This window comes from Suncus etruscus, chromosome 7 (genome assembly GCF_024139225.1).
Source record: "Suncus etruscus isolate mSunEtr1 chromosome 7, mSunEtr1.pri.cur, whole genome shotgun sequence".
Taxonomy (NCBI): domain Eukaryota; kingdom Metazoa; phylum Chordata; class Mammalia; order Eulipotyphla; family Soricidae; genus Suncus; species Suncus etruscus.
Genome location: NC_064854.1, coordinates 122645737 through 122668778, shown reverse-complemented (window position 1 = coordinate 122668778; position 23042 = coordinate 122645737). Strand labels below are relative to the sequence as shown.

At 54.5% G+C, this 23042-nt stretch overlaps 2 protein-coding genes across 3 annotated transcripts; one reads left to right on the top strand and one right to left on the bottom strand.

Moving 5' to 3' along the window:
* The first annotated feature begins 3295 nt into the window (after positions 1–3295).
* Positions 3296–9913, top strand: MST1 (macrophage stimulating 1). 2 transcript variants are annotated; one of them, XM_049777347.1, is made up of 18 exons: positions 3296–3400; positions 3993–4137; positions 4212–4324; positions 5913–6027; positions 6111–6247; positions 6679–6799; positions 6922–7040; positions 7215–7383; positions 7506–7636; positions 7728–7830; positions 7922–8058; positions 8138–8173; positions 8259–8379; positions 8494–8571; positions 8699–8845; positions 8949–9055; positions 9147–9286; positions 9413–9913. In XM_049777347.1, exons 1-18 carry the CDS (start codon positions 3301–3303, stop codon positions 9572–9574), a joined length of 2181 nt encoding a protein of 726 aa, XP_049633304.1. In that variant the 5' UTR covers positions 3296–3300; the 3' UTR covers positions 9575–9913. The 2 variants fall into 2 exon arrangements, with proteins under 2 accessions (XP_049633304.1, XP_049633305.1); XM_049777348.1 differs by lacking the exon at positions 7506–7636 and having other exon boundaries at positions 6679–6791; positions 6918–7040.
* Positions 9914–10000: 87 nt separating this feature from the next.
* Positions 10001–19342, bottom strand: APEH (acylaminoacyl-peptide hydrolase). Its single transcript, XM_049777346.1, has 22 exons — positions 19304–19342; positions 19096–19228; positions 18215–18341; positions 17408–17501; positions 17242–17317; positions 16987–17150; positions 16683–16820; positions 16495–16586; positions 16374–16414; positions 16167–16288; positions 15538–15598; positions 14518–14615; positions 13959–14010; positions 13244–13332; positions 12134–12272; positions 11600–11683; positions 11435–11515; positions 11045–11133; positions 10756–10946; positions 10567–10669; positions 10375–10481; positions 10001–10284 (listed from the first exon to the last, which is right to left on the bottom strand). Exons 1-22 carry the CDS (start codon positions 19313–19315, stop codon positions 10179–10181), a joined length of 2199 nt encoding a protein of 732 aa, XP_049633303.1. The 5' UTR covers positions 19316–19342; the 3' UTR covers positions 10001–10178.
* Positions 19343–23042: the final 3700 nt, after the last annotated feature.

Below are 23042 nucleotides of genomic sequence, written 5' to 3'. Positions count from 1 at the left end.
AGCCCCAGCCCATCCATTCCTCACATATCCCCCAGCTGGAGCTGTGAGGGGTCGGGGGGGGGAACCCCAGGCGATAGCACTGGCCACATACTGCCCACAAAAGTAGCCACAGGTGTCTCCATAAGTTGGAATTCAAGTTCCTAAGGTGAACGTTTCAAGTCTCACTTCTCTGGGCCCACAAGTGGCCAGGGGGTGAAGGAATGGATCATTCCCCCAGCTAAGTTCTATGCTCCTGGCCTAGCTCCAAGCATTGGGGGGGGGGCCTCAAAAGGCAGAGGCTCAGTCTTATCTTCCCCCTTCAGTCCTGGGATGGAATCCCGCCACACCCCTATCCCCAGGCCTTCACCCCACCCTTGGCACCCAAGCCTGGCTCTCAGCAGGGTTTGGGGACCCCGGGGTCCCCTCCCTGGGGTGCAGATGCAGGTAGAGGAGGCCAGGTCCCTCACTGGATAGATCCCCCAAAGGCACCTAAGGGGTTGGGGGGCAGAGGCTGGGCACCCCAAGAGGGGCCCAGGGGGCCCAGGGGTCCACCCCGCAGGCCTGCACCCCGTGATGCAGCCTCGCGGGAGGCTGCGGGCTGGGATCGAACCCGGGACCCCCATGCAGGAGCCCAAGGGCAGCCAAGGAGGGCAGGGCCTGCACCCCACTTCTGGCCCCCCACCCAGAGGCGCCTCCAGGCCCCAGCAGGGGGAGTCAGTCCCTCAGCACGGGGGTGAGCCCCGAGCAGGCGAGCACCCGAGCCCCGGCCCGGGGGGACCCGCCCCGAGCCCCGCCGCCCCCCACTCACCCCACAGCTCTGGCCGCCTGGTCCCGGCTCCCCAGTATCCGCCCGGCCTCTCGGCTACGGCGGCCGGCCCGGGCCAAACCACGCCGCCCGCCGCCTTCGCCTTCACCTTCGCGCATGCGCACACGCACACGCGCGGCGCACCCAGCCGCCGCCAGAGGGCGCTCGTCCGAGGCCTCCACTGCCAGGCAATTTCCCAGCTGCAGGCCTGGAGTTGCAGAACTGCCCAGCTGAGCTGAGCTAAGCCTTGCCTACCTGCTGACCTCAAGGCCCCAAGGGGCACAGATTCCCCCCGCCATCTAAGAGATTTATTTGTTTGTTTGTTTGTTTGTTTGTTTGTTTTTGGTTTTTGGGTCACACCCGGCAGTGCTCAGGGCTTACTCCTGGTTCTGTGCTCAGAAATTATTCCTGGCAGGCTCAGGGGTCTTCAAACTTTTTATTTTTTTATTTTTATTTTTTGGGTTTTTTTGGGGGGGAGGCAGTGCTCAGGGGTTACTCCTGGCTCTGTGCTCAGAAATTATTCCTGGCAGGCTCAGACTTTTTTTTTTTTTATTTTTATTTTTTAGGGGTTTCTTTTAGGTCACACCCGGCAGTGCTCAGGGGTTACTCCTGGTCTCTACTCTGCTCAGAAATTCCTCCTGGCAGGCTCAAGTGGGGGGGACCCTATAGGATGCCATATGAGATTCAAACCACAAGGCAAACTTTGCCTTACCTCTATGCTATCCTTCCGGCTCTTGTCTAAGAGATTTTCCTCCCCCTACCCGGCTCCCTGCCATGCCCACCTCCACCCTGCAATATGGTCTTGCTCACCTGCTATGGGGAAAGCACCTCTGAGAGGCCTAAAGGGGCCTCTCTGGGCTCCTCTGCTTGGGCGTGGGCAGACCCAACTGCTGGTCCAGATAAGGCCAAGCTGTGAGGGGCACCTTGCTCTGGAGGCTGCAGTAGAAATGGCCTCACTCTGCCAGGGATAGCAGAGGTTCAATCAAATTGGGGTCATCTGCTAGGCACAGGGATCTCAGTTCTTGACACCCTAGTTGCCCGTGGTTGTTGCGCATGGCCTTCTCTGCAGGATCCCATCACTTCTTTCGGGAGCCCCTCAAAATGCATCCTCCGAATACCTGCCCAAGATATTGAGAATACCTCCCCAATATACTGGAGCAAGGAGATAGCAGCTATATACCTCCACCTCAACTCTGAGGGTGAAGGCCTGCCACAGCACTCGGGTCCTCCTTGGATGACAGATGGACAAGGGGTTTGGTAACAAAAGACTCGAAGTCTTGGGTGCTGGAAAGTGTTGCTAAGAGCTTTGGCTTGAGCCTCCGCTACAGAGCAACTGCATTTATTTATTTCTCTATCAGGGGTCTCAAACTTGCAGCCCGCAGCCCACAAACGGCCCTCCTTACAACATTTTGTGGGCTTGCCCTAGAGGAATCTTTTTTTGTGTTATTTTGTTTTAGTTGTTTGGGTCACACCCCCAATGTGTGTTACTTACTTACTACTGACTGCACTCAAGGATCACCCCGACTTTGCCTCCTGCGGCTTGCAGGTAAATTGAGTTTGAGACCCCTGCTAGGTTATTTATACATCTAACAGCAGGATATTGGCATAAAATCAAAATACATCAATTTACAGGTTCCCCATTTCAACATATTATTAACAATTTTGTAAGCATGCTGACCTCATCAAGAATCAGATTTAGGGGACCGGAGAGATAGCATGGAGGTAAGGCGTTTGCCTTTCATGCAGGAGGTCATCGGTTCGAATCCGGGCGTCCCATATGGTCCCCGTGCCTGCCAGGAGCAATTTCTGAGCGTGGAGCCAGGAATAACCCCTGAGCACTGCCGGGTGTGGCCCAAAACACATACACACACACACACACACACACACACACACACACACACACAGAGAAAGAATCAGGTTTAATCTTACTATTTCTAAACAATGGCCTCCAGTGATTGTCTATATGTTAACTCTATGACCTAAGACTAATGTTTAATGTGGTTCATCTTTACTTGATTTTAGAAACCTGACCAGCCTGAATTATGAGCAGGATATTTATTATATTGAATATGTTATAAATTCACCATTTTATTTATTTATTTCTTGTTTTTTTGGATCACACCCGGCAGCGCGCAGGGGTTACTCCTGGCTCCACGCTCAGAAATCGCTCTTGGCAGGCTCGGGGGACCATATGGGATACCGGGATTCGAACCACTGACCTTCTGCATGCAAGGCAAACGGCTAACTTCCATGGTATCTCTCTGGCCCCGGGGGATACTTTCTTTTGCTCTGGGACCACCTGCGATTGCTCCACAAGACTAACTTTCGTGAAGCTTTTGCCTCAGGTCCGAGAGCATGGCTTGCACCATGTCACGGACTCCACTGGAGCTGCTGTGGCAAAGGCCAAACCCCACCCCATTCCTGCCTCCTGCCCCCTGCCCCCAGGTCTAGTATCAATTAGGTGCCAGTCAGCAAAGTCACCCAATCCCATTGGGACATGTTTCACAATGTCCCGGATGGGGCCAAGATGGGTCACAGTGCAACCTCCAGTTCTGAGGATGGGGTGGTTCCTACTGCTGCTGTTGCTGCTGCTGACACAGAGCTCAGGAGCCTCTGGTGAGTATTTTCACCCCAGGAAAGGGTCAGCCCCAGACTGACTCTCCTGCTGTTTGCACCAGGAATTCCTGGGCAGAGAAGAGTCAGTGACCTTGGCTTCCAGCTCGGAGCAGATGCTCGCTGCATGTCTGGGGCTTAAGGCCACAGCTCTGGTAATGCAGGACAGGGGCTGCTGCAGTGAGGTATGCCAGGAGCACACTAGACTGGGCTATCTCCTGCACCTGATCTAAATTTGCAAATGGTCTTGGGTCGGCACTGCTGGGGGATGGGAGGCCTTCTCTCCACCTGGGTTGTGTGATAGCTTCTCAGCTGAGATAAGAGGGGACCAACTTCATGGGGCCAGTGCTGCCATCTCACTCATACAGTCTCCTAGACATATGATTGGAATTGAGCTTCGTGCGTTGCCCACTAAACAGAAACACACTGGTGACAGCTGCCAGCTCGGGGACAGCTCTCCCCAATTTTGTGTAGGGGCCTGATTGTTGATTGTGCCTATAGAATTCATCCCAGAGGCTTACAGCTTTGATTTCCTGATTGAATAATGTGGGGACAGGCTGACTTACATGTACTGACATGCATCCTCCTGCTGCAGGGCAGCGCTCTCCCTTGAATGATTTCCAGGTACTTCGGAGTACAGAGCTGCAATACCTGCTACACTCAGGGGACTCCAGACCTTGGCAAGAAGTAGCAGATGCTGAGGAGTGTGCAAAGTATTGTGGGTCCCTGCTAGACTGCAGGTGAATTGCCACAAGATCTAGAAGAGATTGAGGGTAGGTGGTCTGGGCCCTGGGTGACTGTCCATTCCCTCTAGGGCCTTTCACTACAATGCCAGCAGCCATGGTTGCCAGATACTGCCCTGGACCCAGAACTCGCCTCATACTCTACTGCATCCATCCAAAGGGTGTGACCTCTATCAAAAGAAAGGTAAATGGGGGGGTGGGTGTGGAGTGATGGCACAGCAGTAGGGCATTTGCCTTGCACACAACTGACCCAGGACAGACTACGGTTTGATCCCCCGGCATCCCATATGGTCCCCCAAGCCAGAAGCAATTTCTTTTTCTTTCTTTTTTTTTTTTTTTTTTGTGAGGAGAAAGGAACTCTTTATTCACTATTGGTGGTAATACTAACTAGTACAGCCTTTTTTGGAAAACAATATAGATATTCCACAAAAAAAAAAAAACTAGAACTTGAGCTCCCATATGATCCAGCAAAGCCACTCCTAGGGATATACCCTGGGAACCCAAAAACACCATGAACAAAATCTTTCTTCATTTCTATGTTCATTGCAGTATTATTTACAATAGCCAGAATCTGGTAACAATTCAGTTACCCAACAACAGATGAATGGCTAGAGAAACTGTGGTACATCTATACAACGGTGTTCCAATCTCTATTAGATAGAATCTTATTTGTATGTATAGTATTTTCCCATTTTAATGTGCCTATGCAAAAAAAGGAGCAATGCCACGTGATGTTATTGACGCATATGGGGGCCATAAGAACAAGTCCAACAATCCCCATGACATTGTTCAATCATAAGCATTAAACTGGGGGACTCTTTCACCAAAATTCCTTGTTGAACAGCTCATAAAGAGAAGATAAAAAGTGGTTAGAATCATCACTGTGTAAGAGAACATTTAGTAAGACTTACAGCTGTCAGAGAAAAACACCAAATATTCGAAAGAAATATGTGTCCATTTTATGTCTCTTGAAACAGTTTGGGGTTGTTACACACAATGCATGGCTTTGGTCTGTGATTAGGATTATGCAGTACTGAAGTTAAAAAAGAGTAATGTGGGTTAGTGATGTTTGGTGGGGGGGGGTGAGAGAGTTAAGGAGTAAAACTGAGCTTTGTGTGGGAAAGGGCAGAATACAAAATGGACATTCTGGATACGCAAAACATAAGGATAAGGAATACTCTTAATACACGCAGTGCGCATGGGGGCTAGCGCCCCTGCGCAGTTCTGTAGTTTGTGGATGCATAGGGAGGAATTTCTTGCCCCCCTCCCCTTAGGGCCCGATTAACCAGGCATGGCCCTGAAGACCCACCTGGTGTGGGGGGGATCTAAGTCCCCTGGACTAAGTGGTCAGCCCAGGGGGCCTATGGCTAGCTGTCCTACCCAGAGCCCCCAACATACCAGTCGAAGACACCCAGAAGTCCTGGCATGTGGAGTCTGCCAGAAGCAATTTCTGAGCATGTAGCTAAGAGTAATCCCTGAGTGTCACCGAGTATGGCTCAAAAAAAAAAAAAAAAAAAAAAAAAGTAAAGGGGCTTGAGTGATATTATAGTTATGGGTAGGATAATTGCCTTGCACGTGGCATATATGGTCCTCTGAGCTCTGCCAGGAGTAATTCCTGAGTGCAGAGTCAGGAGTATTGCCCAAAGTATGCCGGGTACCTGGAGCCCCGCCAGGTGTGGCCCCTCTTCACTCCCCAAATCTCAAAAAGGTAGAAGGGCACTCCCCACAGGGACCGTCAGTTCCGACCATGGGTAACTGTCTCTTGCTTCCAGATTATGTGAGAAACTGCATCGTAGACATTGGGGTCCAGTACCGGGGAACTGTGGCCAAAACCAAGGACGGTCTCCCCTGTCAGCACTGGAGCCGCAAAGCCCCAATTGACCACAAGTGAGACGGATATCTCTTTTCTGTCCCTCTGTGTTCCAGTGAGATTTTGTGCCCCCACTGGATAACCAGCTTTCTGCTCACAGGTACAGGCCCAACCCGCAGAATGGCTTGGAAAAGAACTTCTGCCGCAATCCTAACGGGGATTCTGGTGGTCCCTGGTGCTTCACGACAGACCCTGTCCTGCATTACCAGAGCTGTGGTCTTAAGTCCTGCAGGGATGGTAAGTGCTGGTGGTGGAACCTGTAATGTCAAGCAATTGAACTTACTTCCCTCCTCACGGAACCGTGAGGTCCTGCATATCCAATAACCTACTTTTTTTTTTGGGGGGGGGAGCCACACCTGGTGGCACTCAGGGGTTACTCCTGGCTCTGCTCTCAGAAATCACTCTGGCTCAAAGGACCATATGGGATGTTGGAGTTTGAATCCGCATCTGACCTGGGTCAGCTGCGTGCAAGCAACTACTACTACTAGTACTGTACTTCCACTCCCGTCCTAACCTATTTTTTGTTTGTTTGTTTGTTTGCTTTGAGTGCCCAGGACTTACTCTTTGCGGTGCTCAAGGGACCTTACTGGGTGCCTAAAAAATCAAACCTGGGTCAACTGAGTGCAAGGTAAGCTCCTTCCTGCTGTATTATCTCTCCTGCTATCTAGCAGCCTGCTTTTGGTGCAATGGGGAAGATTACCGAGGGGCAGTGGACCACACCGAGTCAGGTCACGAGTGTCAGCGCTGGGACCTGCAACACCCGCACTCACACTCCTTCAAACCCCACAAGTAAGCATGGGCAGGCTCGACCACTGGCCACCCTTGGGGTGGAATGCGATGGAAGGCAGTAGTTGGTCTGGGCCACCAGGTGGAGTCCAGGCATCTTGTTCATGCCCTGTTACGGTTTCCAGGTTCCCAGACAAACACCTGGACGACAACTATTGCCGGAATCCAGATGCTTCCGAGCGGCCCTGGTGCTATACCACCGATCCACAGGTCAAGCGGGAATTCTGCAACATTCCCCGCTGCGGTAAGGCAACCGCAGGTCAGGGAGGGGGTTTGCCTGAGGCTAGAGGAGGGGGGCACTAGAAAGAAAGGGAGCTGCAGGCTGGGAACGGAGGAAAAGCCAAAGGACTACTGGGGCAAGTGCAAATGGGATTCAGGTGCAGCCATAGCCGGGTCTCAGTTTCTGGGTCTATCCAAGGGCCCGATGCACATCAACGCAAGGAGGCCACGACGCTCAAGTGCTTCCGTGGGAAGGGAGAGAGTTACCGGGGCACTGCCAACACCACCACCGCGGGCATACCGTGCCAGCGCTGGGATGCACAGTCCCCGCATCAGCACCGCTTTGTGCCGGAGAAATATGCTTGCAAGTGAGCAAATGTGGGTGGTGCTGGTGATGGGCAGCCCCTGGATGGTGGCACGCGGGTGGGTGGGACGTGAGGGTGCATCTGGGGCTGAGCTTTGCTCAAGACTGAGGGATGCCCCTGCTCAGGGACCTTCGTGAGAATTTCTGCAGGAACCCCGACGGCTCGGAGGCACCCTGGTGTTTCACTTCCCGGCCTGAAAAGCAAAAGGCCTTCTGCTACCAGATTCGGCGCTGCACAGATGAGGTGCAGCCTGAGGGTGAGTCCCCCAGGTGCAGAAGGACTGGAGGGGCCTAGAGAGTGGGCTGAGCGCTGTGGCTGACCTCTCTTCTGCTCGCCTGCTGGTGCAGACTGCTACTACGGCATAGGGGAGCAATACCGGGGCTCCGTCAGCAAGACCCGCAAAGGTATCCTTTGCCAGCACTGGTCCGCTGAGATGCCACACAAGCCACAGTGAGTAGGATGGTCCGCCGGCCATGCAAACCTGAGCCCCAGGGAGGCGTGGGATAACCTGGCTTTGTTCATTGCCTCCCCTCCCGCCTAGGTTCACTCCGGCCTCTGCTCCCTTCGCACAGCTGGAGGAGAACTTCTGCCGGAACCCCGACTCTGACAGCCACGGGCCCTGGTGCTATACCACGAACCCCGAGGTGCTTTTCGATTACTGTGCAATGAAGCGCTGCGGTGAGTGCTACGGTGAATCCCAGCCACGGGTCCCTGCCCACACCTGCCCCCTTAACTCTGTGAACTCGGGGTCTTTCAGATGAGAACCAACACCCGTCCGTCCCGGGGCCTGAAGGTATGGTCCCAGTCAGGTGTAGATTGGGACTGGATTGCCCACCCATGGATACCCAGAATTTCATTCATGCTGTCCTCATCCCCAGATGAGGTGTTATTTGAGAAGTGTGGCAAGAGGGTCACCCGGCAAGACCAGCAGCCCCTAAAGTTGCGCGTGGTTGGGGGGCAGCCTGGGAACTCGCCCTGGACTGTCAGCTTGCGGAATCGGTGAGAGGCACTGCCTGCGAGGATACGGAGCAGCAGCAGCAGCATTGGGGCTGTTCTGGGAGCTGGTGCCCAGAGCTGGCTCATTTTCCCACTCCCTCTCTTCTTGGCCTCCAGGCAGGGCCAACATTTCTGTGGGGGGTCCCTGGTGAAGGAGCAGTGGGTGCTGACTGCCCAGCAGTGCTTCTCCTCTTGGTGAGCTTCCTTAGGCTGTGGGGTCCTACCCACCTCCACCTGCATCCTTCCCTTAACCATACCCCCAACAGTGGGGCTTCAGAGCTGAGGACTGTGTGGGCTGACCCGGTGGCCCTTCTCTGCCCAGCCACATGCCCCTCATAGGTTATGAGGTGTGGCTGGGCACCATGTTCCAGAACCCTCAACCCGGGGAGCCAGACCTGCAGCGGGTCACAGTCACCAAGCTGGTGTGTGGGCCCTCCAGTTCTCAGATGGCTCTACTCAAGCTAGAGAGGTGTGTGAGATCAACAGGGGGGTGGAGGCGAGGAGAGTTGTAGGGGTGGGGCTGGGCCTTGCAGTCAGTGGCAAGCTCTGAACCCCCATCATCCTTGCTAAAGACCTGTGACCCTGAATCAGCGTGTGGCCCAGATCTGCCTGCCTCCCGAGCGTTATGTGGTGCCTCCAGGGACCAAGTGTGAGCTGGCAGGCTGGGGGGAGACTAAAGGTAAGAGGCAGGGCAGGGCACTGGGGTCCCCAAGCTGTCTTGCATCTTACCCTCTCCAGAAGACCCTCTCCTTCCGTTCCCTTCGCTGTAGGGACTGGTGACAACTCTGTCCTGAATGTGGCCTCAATGAAAGTCATCTCCAACCAGGCGTGTAACATCAAGCACCGAAGGCAAATACAGGAGAATGAGCTATGCACCGAGGGGCTGCAGGCCCCTGTGGGGGCCTGTGAGGTCAGTGGTGGACTGGTCAGCCCAGGCAGGGGGGCTGTGATGGGAAACACTTTATTTCCTTCCCCAGGGGGCAGAGGCAGTCTCGGCCCTGACCCAGGGCCCCTCACTGGTTTTCCTACCTACCAGGGGGACTACGGGGGCCCGCTTGCCTGCTACATCCACGACTGCTGGGTCCTTCAGGGAATCATCATTCCCAACAAAGTGTGCGCACGCCCGCGCTGGCCTGCTGTCTTCACCCGTGTCTCTGTGTTCATGGACTGGATCCACAAGGTCATGCAGCTAGGCTAGGCCTGGCCTCGAGTCTGGAGGCTCAGCGGGGAGGAGCTTCTGTCAGACATAAAGCTGCCTTCCTCTTTACCCCTGTGCAGGTGCAACTTAGCTTCTGTTTCTAGGGAACCAGCTGGGAACACCTCGCCTGGGCCTGGGTGGCTTGAGCACTGCACACCCTGAGGTACCAGGACTCACCAGACAACTACTGCAGACTAGCTGCTGAGAAAAGGTGTTTCCTGACAGATAGCAGGGGAGAAAGATGGCACAGCACCTCCTAGCAGGAGGTGTAGTGGCTGAGGGAGCTCACCTCAGCTAGGCAGACTAGCACCTCACTGACTACTGCCTTGTCTTCTCACCCTGAGGACCTGAGGTCCCTGTGGCTTCTACCCTGGTGCCCAGTTTCTGAACCCAAGGGGAGGGCAGGAGTGAGGGACGAGTTGGTAAGAAGTTTCACATGGAACCAGACTCTGGTTCTCATTTATTCCGCCTCTAGAGCCTACAATCTAGAGCCTTGGCTCACCACAGCCACCAGGTCAAAAGCCCAGGACGCCTTGGCCAGATCCGGGGGCTCCTCCAGAGCAAAGTGTGACACGGGCTCACCCAGCCCACAGGGGGGCAGAGCTCAGCTGCCCATGTGTGTGCGCAGCCAGAGCACGGCATTCATGAAGCTGTCCGACTCCACCTCCACCTCTGACAGCGCGTGGGTGCTCTTGGGATAGAGCAGGAGCCTGTGAGGGTGGAGGGGCAGCGTTGGAGGCAGGACAGTCCTGCCCGCCATCCTGCCCACCATCGGCCAGGGCTCTCCCTGCTGCACTCACCGCACAGGCACGTTCCGGGTCTTGAGGGCGCGGTAATACTCCATGCCCTGCTTAAAGGGCACACGCCGGTCTTCCTGGCCCAGCATCAGTAACAGGGGCGTCTTCACCTGGAGGTATGGAAGGGGGCGTGAGCCAGGCCCGGGTTTGGGGCTGACTGTCCGTGCCCAGGGCAGGGAAGGAAGGGCTGCATACCTGAGGGGCGTATTTGATGGGCGACCTGTTCAGCATCGCGGCCCACACGCTCAGGTCAGGCAGGCATTCGCTGCTATAGGGGAAACCGGCCTCCACCACACACCTGCAAGAGATGCCGCTGCTGCAGCCCTCAGGAACCCTGGGACCGGGAGGGCCGGGGAGAGGGGCAGGGACCTAGGGCACACCCACCAGTCGGGGATGTCGGTGGAGCCCATCATGGATGCGATATTGATCACAGGGTTGCGCACCACACAGGCACTGTAGGTCTCCGGGTACTGACCAATGAGGTGACAGGAGAGGAAGCCACCGTGCGAACCGCCCATCAAGGCCACTCGGCCTGCGTCAAAGTGTTCCTCCTGGAGCACTTGCTCCGCAGCAAACTGCAGGAGGGAACACGGCATTGCAGCCAGCTGTCTAGCCATTAAGAGCAGCCACCTCCTGAGGGCCTCCCACTGCTTCTTTAGCCCCAATCTGCTACCTGGACATCCTGCACATCCTGGTGGCCCACATTGCCTGGGAGGGAGAGGATGCTGTCCTGGCCAAAGCCGGTGGAGCCTCGGTAGTTCACTAGACAGAGGGACCAGACAGTGGTCAAGTGATAGTGCCAGCTACCCCCAATGCCTTTCATCCTCTGTAAGGTCAGGCCTGAATTCCAGACTCATGAGCGGAAGGGACCAAGAGATTTGTGGCTGCTACTGCGGGACCACAACACACTTCCTGTGTTAGGCATGCAGAGGAATCAGGCTGGGCCAAGGCAGTTGCTACTGCGCCTCTAGGCTTCAGGCAGGTCTGAAGACTGGGGTGGCACCCAGGGGACTTGTCCAAAGGGAGCCTATGCTAGCAACCCCCATGAGGCTCTGCCGCTCACCCAGCAGGACTGCGAAGCCCATCTTGCAGAGCATGGCTGGAAACAGCATCCAGGCTGTGACGAAGGACGAATGGGGTCCCCCTGCGGATAGGAAACGGGATGAAGGAGCCAGCTGGGCAGGATGGCGGGAGGGGAGGGGCTCCTCCCAGGAGGCCTGCCGCCTACCGTGTGGCATGACCACCATGGGGACCTGGGTCTTATCTGGAGGGTCGCTGGGCTGCAGCAGGATTGCTTCAAAGTCAAGGCCAGCTGCAGGAAAAGGGCAGGTGTCAGCAGGGCTGCTCTCCACATGGGCTTCCCTACTGACACCTCGTCCAGAGTACAGGCCTGGGGCACCCCGAGGCCTCACTCCAGGTAGCTCAGACTTGTTGGTCCCACCTAGGAAGCCCACCGCCAACCTCTTCAGGGATGTTATTACAGAGGAGGTATGTCATGGTCCTTGTACAGGCCTGACTTCCTGTTTCTCCCACCAATTATGATTTGGCTTGATGGTGCCCAGTTCTGATTCCCAAAGTTTTGTTTTATTTTTGGTTTTGGGTAACACCTGATGATGCTCAGGAATTATTCCTGTCAGATAGGATGCCCTTGTAGAAGTCATCTCAAGCACCTCCACAACATGAGACAGGAAATGGGAAAGGTGGGTCAGAGTTCCTGTGGGCTAGGGACTGTTAGAAGATTCCTTGGCCCCAGCTAGCTCACCATACTGCACATTGTCTTGCTCTGGGGGTGGCTGAAGCACCCGGATGCACCAGGAGATGTCAGGAATGGGCTCTGCCTCTTCCAGCGACACCCACAACACCGTCTGTTCCTTTCCTGCAGGAGGCAGGAAACCAACTTTCTGCCAAGAGGGGAGAATGTGTCCCAGGGAGGCCAGCTGCGAGATGGGCACCTCTTACTATACCCAGTCTTCTACCCATTTTTAGGGGTAATAGCAGAGACTCTCACTGTGAATTGGCAAACACACCCCTCCTTTAATACAAAGGCACAAACACACTTTCTCAACTTCCCAGGCTCAGTTATGCCAAGGATGGGGGTGCTCTTCCAGGCACCCTGTTCTATTTGGAGCAGACCCTCGCCTGCTAGGCTAGAATCTATGGGCCAAACTGGGTTGGAGTCACCTCTTAAATGCCAACCAACCTGGATCTAACTTGGGGGGGGGGCAGTTACCCAGCCTAAGGCACCCTGTATGTTAGGGGTCTCAAACTCGAGGCCCAAGGGCCGTTTGCAGCCCTCCGTACAACATTTTGTGGCCAGCGGCCAGCCTTCAAATATCGCAGTATTCGCGATTATTCGCTTACCAAATTATTGCAATAAAAATCGCATTAATAGGGCCGAAGAGATAGCACAGCGGCGTTTGCCTTGCAAGCAGCCGATCCAGGACCAAAGGTGGTTGGTTCGAATCCCGGTGTCCCATATGCCCCCCCGCCGCACCCCCCCCCCCCCCCCCCGTGTCTGCCAGGAGCTATTTCTGAGCAGACAGCCAGGAGTAACCCCTGAGCACCACCGGTGTGGCCCAAAAACCAAAAACCAAAAAAAAAAAAAAATCGCATTGATAAGAAAAACATCGCATTAAACATTCGCATACCCCAAGCAGTTCCGTTCGGGGTATGCAAATGTTTAATGTGATTTTTTGTGATTTTGTTTCTTACTAATGCGATTTTTTACTGCGAATATTCGGTAAGCGAAATCCCTTATGCGGCCCTGCCTCACCCCGACTTTGCCTCCTGCGGCTTCCAGGTAAATTGAGTTTGAGACCCCTGCGTATGTACTCAACAACCACTTCCTGGGCCTTGGCCTCCCATCACTCACCAGGCTTGGAGGTAGGCTGGGGGAGGAGAACTGTACCACCATGAGATCCTGGTCAACTGTGAGCAGCTTCCAGCTTGCACCTGAGCCCCCTGGGGAAAGCAGATGACAAGAAGGAGTCGGTAGCAGTAAACTGTCTCAGCTCCCCCCACCACTTTGTGGAGCCAGAGTCCCCCTCTAGAGGCTTTAGGACAAGGTGCCCTTCAGCCCTGAAATGCAAGTGGCATCACAAACAGTGACTGTGTGGCAGGGCTTCCTGCTCGGCCTACTGTTCATGTGGCAGATGCTAGCAATGCTGAGGGACCAACAGATCTGGGGAGATGCCAGGTACAGAGCAAGAGGGGTTGGGTTTTAAGAAGGCAGTGGGGGGAGGCAAGGATGAGTCCGGGCAGCTGGAGACTTAAAACGTTTTAGGGGCAGAATTACAAGGTCTGGGTGAGAGCAAGGCATACTAGGAAGCCCACATAGCTTCTCCTGGACCTGAGGATGTCAGAACCATCCCTGCCCAAATCTAAGTACCAAGACCCAGGGAGGGAGGGTAGTGGCCCGAGAGCCATGTTTCTGCAGGACAGATGGAGGCCGTGTTGAGGGGGGACCAAAACAGATCTGAGAAGGGTGGAGCTTGCCAGGGAAGAGTATTGTGGGGATGAATCCTTGCAAGGCTACCAGGGCACCCCATCCCCCCAACCCTAGCTGGCTGCTCCCCAGCCCTGCTCACCAGCTGTCAGGGAGGTCACAGTGCCCAATTGGGTGTCCACAACAAATAAGTCCTGAAGCAGAAGGGAAGACGGCATTATTCATCATTCCAGAGTCCTCTGGCTCCTGTCCCTACCTCCTACTCCCTCTTTGCCCTCCTGGAGACCCCTGTGGCAGGCCAGGCGCTGCTGTGTGACAAAGGTAACTCAGGGCAGTAGCAAGTGATCTTAGGGCTTGGGCTTGAATTCCAGCCCTGTCACAACTTGCTGGTGGCCCTGGCAAGGCAGAAACTGCCCCTACACCCTTTGAGAAAGCCTAAGAGTCAACGAAGAGCAGAGCCACAAGGAGTCCGGTGCGCTGGACATCCCTGGCAGGTCCTGGGAGAAGGGCTCAATGGTGCCTCCATCAATCCCCAGAGTGTTCAAGGGCTCACCTATGCCCCTTCTCTTCAGGCTAGAAATGTTTTGGGGCTACACTTTTGCCGCCCACGAGTGAGTGAGTCGGGACAGAATATAGGGTCTTAAGGGTGGGCTCTGGGGGCTGGTCAGAGGGGTGCCACCCATGCCGTATCAACCCCATACCTGACGGCTGCGGTGAGGCGAGTCAAAGACCACTCTTTGGCTGTCAGCCGCCCAGCAGCCCAGAGGCAGCAGGCTACAGTAGATTCCAGAAAAGTTCTCTGTAAAGATTGGGGGGGTTTGAGGGGGTGAGTCCAAGAGAGGAAGAATGGGGATCAAAACAATGGGGCAGTCTGGCCTGAAGGAGTTTACTAGAGATTCCATCACTAAGTGTTAGTCTGACACAAGGGTTCCCAAGGTGTTGAGACAACAGAAGAGAGTTGGAGGGTGGAGATGTGAGGGTCAGAGAGACAGGGCCACCCAGCACAGAGGCCAGACATAGCCAACCGTTCAACTCTGCATCTAACCACCATGACCGTACAAGTAGGCACCGCCCCGCACAGATGACATGGAAACCAGGAGGCAGGACATGGTCCTGAGGTGCATCTAGTAAGGGGTGGTGCCAGGATTCAGACTGGTTCCCCCCCCCCCCCAAAATCTCCCTGGAACTTGAACATGAAGCCATGGCTATTCCTTATCCATTGGACCTGCTTGGCTCTGCCCAAGCTGCTGAGGAAACAGATACTTGTTCCTCCTGTTTAAATGTGTTCTGGGGTTCCACACAGAGCTGGGAGCACCTGCAGCCTGATAGAAATGCCAGCTGAATGAGCGATACCCTGAGACCTACTGACCAGGGGCTTGATTAGACTTGGGGGTGGGGAGTGGGTTCAGAGGGGTCAAGTAAAGGTCCTTTAACCTGTGTATGTTCTGAGACTCCATCTGAAGGAACAGTGAGAAAACAAGACATGGCCATGAGTCGAAGCACAAGAATGACACAACAAAACCCTTATCCAGGGTGGGCTGTTCTGGTTTCAATCACTAGACTTCCTACTGTCAGAGACTCTCCCCAGGGGGATGGCCCTGCTCCTACCCAGCAAGGAGGGAAGCTTCAGAGAAGCCAGTGCCTGGCCCTGCACAAGGGGTGACGCGGCAGAAGAGCAAGAATACTGGCTCTGCCGCACCCACCCACCATCCTCCACTTACCTCCCAGCTGCCGAGGCACAACATTCACCACCACTGAGGTCACCTTGGTGTACCAGTCATACTGTAAGAGGACATGAAGGTCAGGCCCACCAGGATACTGGCAGTGTCACCAGGACACAGAGCTCTGGCTCCTCTCCTTCTGATAGCCCTGTGTAGCCTCAGGAAAGGGTTGGAGTGAGCATGATGCTTTCTTCCTTGGGTCTGTAAGACCATAACTACTGTCTAGGTCTCAGTTCCTCCAGAGCCTGGGCATGTACAGTTGAGAAGCAAAGGGAGAAACAGTTCTTTCTTTTACTTGGGTACCACCCTTGACAGCTAGGGGGCCGTGTGATACCAAGAATTGAACCTGGGACTCCCACATGCACAGTATGTGCTCTAGCCTTTGGGCCCTCTAGCCTCTGAACACTTCTCCACAAAGATGCTCTCGAACAGCAAGGTATGACCCCAGGGACAGAGTCCTGCCACTCAGCCTGAAGGCCCTGCCTTGAGGAAGAAACAGCTGGACTCACACCGTCACTTCGTCTGGGGCAAGAGGTGTCCTAAGGGGCCCATGGGAAGACACATCTGACCCTCCCTATATCTCTCATCTGCCCTCCCCCTCCTTCTGTTGACCCCTCAACCCAGCTCACCAAGCACAGCTGGCTACACTGATGATGGGGCACCAGGGATGGGTACTTTAGGTAGACGATGCGACACTGGTCTGGGCTCAGTCGGGGAGAGGAGACTGCCACAGAGTCATCGGACAGGAGTTCTGGACCAGAAGGGAATGTGAACGTTGTGAAGGCTGGCAGGGCCAGTGTGTATCAGCAAAGCACAGCTGGACACCTGCCACTTACCACACTGCCCTCCGGTGAGGTCCACATAGTATAGAGCTGACCTGGAACCAGCAGAGACACAGATACTTAGCTTCTAGGTCAGCCTGTGCGCCATGACCCCGGCCCTGTGCCGCTTCCTCACCTGCGATTGGAACAGAACCGCACGCCCAACCGGAAGGGCTCATGCCACCAGCCAATGAATACCACGCCTGTGTCTCCAGGGGCCCAGAATGCCTGAAAACACCCACCGTGGGTCAGGTGTGAACTTGGAATAGAGGAGAATGCAAGCACCCAGGGTCCAGAAGTAATGAAGGCAGAGGTAGGACTAACCTGTCCAGGGGACACATGCTCGGGAACCCCTTCAAGCACAGAGATATTGCCGCTCTCGATATCCAGCACACAGAGCACAGGGGTGCTTTTGGAGACCATATTTTCTCCCCAGTCTTCATAAAAGACAAATTGATCCCCCTGAAAATACAGGACATTTAATGCCTCACCAGTCCTGCAGGGTTCTGGCCTGCTCCCTGGAAGCCAATGCCACCCCAGCTTTGATGGGCCCTGTGTGGGCAGGAAGCACCCTATGCCCTACGACTCCCCTAACAAGCCTTCACGAACTGGTCACGGCCATGAGCACCTTCACAGCCTGGTCGGACTTCTTTGGCCTGGCCACGTCGTCATCACTGCCACTGACGTCCAAAGCTTTTGTCTGAAAGAAGGACTCGGCTTTGGGGCGCTTCTTCTCTGCCACATATAACAAGTGTGTCTCCGAGTGCGACCAGGACAGGCAGCCAAAGCAGTCTGGGTGCGGGAGGACCGGTCATCAGGGGACACTCTGGGCCTCAGATGTCCCTCCTGTCCACCCTGCCTTCTCACCAGCCAGTTGCCTCACCGTCCTCATACACAGGTCCATGTTTCTCCAGCGCCGACAGGTTGAAACTCTTGATCTTCCGATTCTTCTCCCAGATCTGGGGATACCTGGGTATTAGGTTCTTATACCCACCCAAAGGGCTGAACCTCCCATTCATTGCCAACAGCCTGCTCCCCGGTACACTCACCTCCAGGAACTGCTTTTCCTCTCCAGGGTTTGTGCCTCCAGTCTTGCGCAGCACGGCTCTTGTGGCACCGGAAGGAGATTCTCTGCTCAGCAGCCTGAGGACACGGATAGCAGGATCAGTCACTTCACACCAAATGACCAATGGTGGACTAGTCTGGTTTCCTTGAGGCTATAGCCCCTAAGACTCCTTCCCTCCTTCCCTCCTTCCTTCCTTCCTTCCTTCCTTCCTTCCTTCCTTCCTTCCTTCCTTCCTTCCTTCCTTCCTTCCTTCCTTCCTCCCTCCCTCCCTCCCTTCCTTTCTTCCTTCCTTTTGTTTTGGTTTTTGGGCATATCTGGGATGCTCAGGAGTTACTCCTGCCAGTGTCTGGGACCATATCGGATGACAGTACATGCAAGGCAAACACCCTACTCCCAGTACACTTGCTCTGGCTCCTGTTGATTCTTTCTAAAACCAAGACTATTTCCATTTTTATTGTAGTTTGGGTAACACAGTTACTAATCTGTCAATGTTTATGGTTTTGATGTCAGTGTTATTGCACCTCTATCATCGCCAAAATGCCCAAGAGCAATCATTTAAGGCTTTGGTTTCACACCAGTCCTGGTCTTGTTCTTTTCCATGCCAAGTGTGCCTCTCTGCCCAGACTTCTAGAGCTTCATGGCTCAGCCCAAGTACACTTTTGGAGCACGCTTGCCATATTTTCCAAGTCATGCTTCTAGAGATCTCCTGCACCCAGACACATGGCAGATACATTCATCGAACATTGAACCAAGATATCTGAGGCTATGCCCAGTTTCCTCTCAGACTTACTCCCCCCGGGTCTCCACACTGTTCCCCGCAGGGCCTGCAAAAACAACCGTGCCCCCGTCGTGGAACACCAAGTACTGGCGGCAGAATCGGATGTTCTCCATGCGTTCCAGGTCCCTCTGGGTCCATTCTGTGAGGAAAGATATAAATCTGCTGGGCCTGATCAGTCTAGGTGATGGCCTCCCTGCCTCCCAAGGAATGGCCAGCCCACCTCTCTCAATTTGTCTCCAAATAGTCTGAGTACAGGGCAAGCCAAACTTGGCTAAGCTCAAGTGTAGGCCTTCAGAATCTCTTGGAGAAACCACTCCTGTTCCCAACTCTAACCCTAGAACTGTGAGGGTTACCTAACCTGCCACTGCAAGGGGTAGAATGATGGGGTTGGGATCTACAGGCTCACTCCCAGTATTCAGATCTCTCAATTCTAATTTTTTTTTGGGGGGGGATGAAGTTTCAATCACCCCTGGTCATGCCCAGGCAGGGCTATTGTTGACTCTATGCATAGGAATGATCTCTGGTAATGCCAGGGGTGGGAGGGTGAATGCCATAGGAGGTATTGGAGATTCAAACCAGGGGTCATGGCAAGCATAGCTCTTGGGGCTCCTTGATCTGAATTCTAATTCCACATCCTCAACTCGTGTATTCGTGGGCACCACCCCATAACGCCTGAACACCCTCCCCCTGCATAAACCTGGTGCAGGGACAGCAGCTGGGGAGTGGGGAGTGGGGATTGGGGGATGCAACCCTGCGCCCCTCCTTCCTCCCAGGCTCATCTTCATTCACACACACACCGACAGGTGCACCGACTGGCCAGCCGCGAGCCCCCCGCCTTCCCCTGCCCTCCCCGCGATTGCACGACCCCGATCCCCCTGCAGACAGACACACACCCGTGTGCACGGTCCTGTAGTGGCCCCCATACTGCGTGGTGACCTCCGGGCCCAGGCAGGCGGCGCTCAGCGCGGGTTGGCGGCTCAGGCCCCGGTACAGCGCCGCCGCCTCCTCGGGCTCGTTCAGCAGCACCTGCGCAGGGGACACACCAGGGTCAGGCCCGGCCCGGGCTGCCGGGACCTCGGGGGCCGCGGGCCGAGCCCTCACCTGCCGCTCCATCCGCGCTCTGAGCCCGGGGCCAGGCGGGGCGGGGCGGGGCCACACGCGGAAGTGAGCACAAGGGGCGGAGTCTGAAGGGGCGGGGCCTCGACCAAACCACGCCCCCAGGACGCCCGCGAGACCTCGGGCAAACGGGCGCGGAAGCGAGCGCAGGGCGGAGCCTAAATTAACCACGCCCCGATGCCTCGGGCAAACAGGCGCGGAAGTGACGGCGGGGCGGAGCCTATTCTGACCACGCCCTTTCAGCGCCCGCGAGAGCTCGGGCAAATGAGCGTGATTGGTAGTACGGGGCGGGGCCTATAATAGCCACGCCCCATCAAGACGCCAGACTGCGGGCCAATGGGCGCGAACCTTTAGCGGGTGGGCGTGGCTCCGGGCCCCGAGTCCCAGCCCTATTCCCCGAAGAGGGCTCCTCCTCCCGCGAGAGGTCTGAGATTGTCGGGTGCTGTGGAGACGGGATACGCATGCGAGCGGGTCTTGAGGGAGGAGCGAGGTGCCTGAGGGGGGCGTCGGGAGTTAGGTGCCGCCCGCCTGAGGCCGCCCGGGCTGTGTGTGAGGTGGGGAACCGGCTCGTGAGGTCGGGGAACGGGAACTTCCGGAGTGAGGTGGGCGAGGGGCGGGGCCTGGTCGAGGTCACGGAGGGGTCATGCCGGAAGTGTGTGGCGCTGACCCTCGCGAGGTTTCGTTTTCTGGGAATCACGAGCGAGAGTGGTGATGGGCGGGGCCGGAGGGAGGCGCAGCGGGAGGGCGTGGCCTGGCCCGCAGCCGAGCCCGGAAGGACGATGGTTCGAATCCCGGCTTCCCATGTGGTCCCCCAGGATCATGATAATGATAAGAATGCCTGCCAGGATTATTTCTGAGCATATAATAATAATAATAATAATAATAATAATAATAATACCTGCCAGGATTCTTTCTTTTTTTATATCAACTGCAGTTTTTTTTTTATTATGAGAACAAAGATGCAAAGAAAGAGGTAAAGTTACAGTGGGAAGACAATCACCCATAAACAGAATTCTCAGAAGAAATTCCCTTGCTGACTTTTATTTATTTATTTTTTTGGTCACACCCAGCAGTGCTCAGGGGTTCCTCCTGGCTCTATGCTCAGAAATCAACCATATGGGATGCCAGGATTTGAACCACCATCCTTCTGCATGAAAAGCAAACGCCTTACCTCCATGCTATCTTTCTGGTCCCCCCCCCCCCTTGCTGACACCTTAATTTTGAACTGTCAACCAAAGAACATTAAGAAAAATAAAACAGAACCCATGCACAATTACTTTGTCCCGCAAGTCCCCAGATTGTAGTACCTTATAACATTTCCTAGCAGTACACAAAGCAATCTAAAGCCACAACATTTATGTAACTCCTTTAACATTGAAGGCATAGTATTTTTTTTACAGTTCCAAGCACATGCATATTAGTTTAAGTTAACCTCAAAAGTTTAAATGGTGGGGCCGGAGAGATAGCATGGGGGTAAGGCGTTTGCCTTTCTTTTTTTTTTTTTTTTGGTTTTTGGGCCACACCCATTTGACGCTCAGGGGTTACTCCTGGCTATGCGCTCAGAAATCGCCCCTGGCTTGGGGGGACCATATGGGACGCCGGGGGATCGAACCGCGGTCCTTCCTTGGCTAGCGCTTACAAGGCAGACACCTTACCTCTAGCGCCACCTACCCGGCCCCGGCGTTTGCCTTTCATGCAGGAGGTCATCGGTTCGAATCCCGGCGTCCCATATTGTCCCCCGTGCCTGCCAGGAACAATTTCTGAGCCTGGAGCCAGGAATAATCCCTGAGCACTGCCGGGTGTGACCCAAAAACCACAAAAAAAAAAAAAAAAAAAAAAAGTTTAAATGGTTTCTTAAGGATTAGAGTCAAAGGAGCACAGCAAAAACAGTGTTAGAGTGACAATTGTTTGCATAGGCCCAGCAAAATATGGGGGACGTGGAAAAGAAAAGCCTTGGCCTAAATACAAGGAGACTTTACCCCTGAAGTTTTCTGGCATAAGACCAACTCTAGGCTCCAGGCAGACTAGGTTGTCCAACCCAAGTCATTGTCTGTAGTGCCAATACCCCTATCCCCATCCCCACACAGTCGCTGTTGTTGGTGTCAGGTTTCTGTAGTTAAAGATCCTGCCAGAATTATTTCTGAGCATATAATAACAATAACAATAATAATGACTGGATTATTTCTGAGCAGCACAGAGCCAGGAGTAGCCCCCTGATCCATCACGAGGGGGTTCCTCACTCGCTAGACCAGTGCCAGGCCTGCTGGGGACCTTAGGCAGATGGAGAGCAAAGGGCCCATGGCAGAGCAGAGAAGGGCGGGTACCGAGTTTGTCAGGGTGTCTCCTAAGCTTATCGGCCACCAGTCCCTGCCACCAGTCCCCGTCCCAAGAGTTATCTGCGCATGCAGCCGCTCACCCGCCCTACTCCGGCACCTTGCTGGGGAGCTGGAGCAGGTGGGCCTCAAGCCTGACTCCCCAGGCTTCTTCCTGTATTTGTTCAAAGGTGGTGGAGGCAGGTTCCACTCAGAACTAGAGGACTTGGAGCGATAGCACAGTGGTAGGGCATTTGCTTTGCACGTGACTGACCCAGGGCCACCCCGGGTTCGATCCCCAGCATCCCATATGGTCTCCTGAACCTGACAGCCAGTTTTGAGCACAGAGTCAGGAAACAGCCTAAGCGTTGCCGGGTGTGGCCCCAAAACCAAAAAAACAAACAAGCAAAAAAAAAAAAAAAAAAAAAAAACCCAAAACTACCCAGAGAACTTTTTCCCTTGGGAAAAAGAACTTTTCTCTAACAGATTGAATGGGCAGAGAGGAAGGAAGGAGAGGCAAGGCAGCAGCTAGCCAGTGGAAATGTCTTTTCCTCCGTATGCCCAAGCCTGACTAGTCTTCCATCTTAGCAAATACACACCTTACTTTTTTTTCCCCTTGGTTTTTGGGCCACACCCGGTGACACTCAGGGGTTACTCTTGGCTCTGCACTCAGAAATCGCCACCAGCTTGGGGGACCACAGGGGACACTGGGGAATTGAACTGTGGTCCCTCCTGGGTCAGTCGCATGCAAGGCAAATGCACTATCACTCCGCCCGCCCCCCCCACCTTACTTTTGAATGAGACCTTTCCTGCCTAGCCTACAGTGTCCTCTAGGAAGAGGACATATATGACTAGTTAAATAAAAACAGACCCATATCTGAGGCCTCTTGCTCTGTTAGAATCCAGTGTGTGCAGTGAGGATTGAGGGGCTGGAGAGATAGCATGGAGGTAAGGCGTTTGCCTTGCATGCAGAAGGTCGGTGGTTCGATTCCCGGCATCCCATATGGTCCCCCAGGCCTGCCAGGAGCGATTTCTGAGCGTAGAGCCAGGAGGAACCCCTAAGCGCTGCCGGGTGTGACTCAAAAACCAAAAAAAAGAAAAAGGGGTGTGGGCCGGAGAAATAGCACGGAGGTAAGATGTTTGCCTTTTATGCAGGTCATTGGTTTGAATCTTGGCATCCCATATGGTCCCCTGTGCCTGCCAGGAGCAATTTCTGAGCATAGAGCCAGGAGTAACCCGTGAGCACTGCCGGATGTGACCCAAGAAACACACATACACACAAAAAGTGAGGGTTGGGAGCAAAAAGAGTGGTCCCAACTGCTAGTTAAGTAGAAAGGTTGAAAACTAGGGTGCTTATCATAGGAAAACTGGGAACACTGTGCCTGTCTTTGGGGTCCATGCAGAAGACTGGC

What these genes read in the sequence shown, in the direction of transcription:
- APEH (XM_049777346.1), bottom strand. An exon ending in AGTGTGGAGACCCGGGGGGA is followed by an intron (nt 17,502 to 18,214) that starts GTAAGTCTGAGA and finishes CCGTGTCCTCAG; the next exon opens with GCTGCTGAGCAGAGAATCTC. An exon ending in CCTCACCGGAGGGCAGTGTG is followed by an intron (nt 16,289 to 16,373) that starts GTAAGTGGCAGG and finishes CTTCTGGTCCAG; the next exon opens with AACTCCTGTCCGATGACTCT.
- MST1 (XM_049777347.1), top strand. Translation starts at nt 3,301, where the DNA reads ATGGGGCCAAGATGGGTCACAGTGCAACCTCCAGTTCTGAGGATGGGG. An exon ending in GGGTCCCTGCTAGACTGCAG is followed by an intron (nt 4,138 to 4,211) that starts GTGAATTGCCAC and finishes CATTCCCTCTAG; the next exon opens with GGCCTTTCACTACAATGCCA. An exon ending in AAAGCCCCAATTGACCACAA is followed by an intron (nt 6,028 to 6,110) that starts GTGAGACGGATA and finishes TTCTGCTCACAG; the next exon opens with GTACAGGCCCAACCCGCAGA.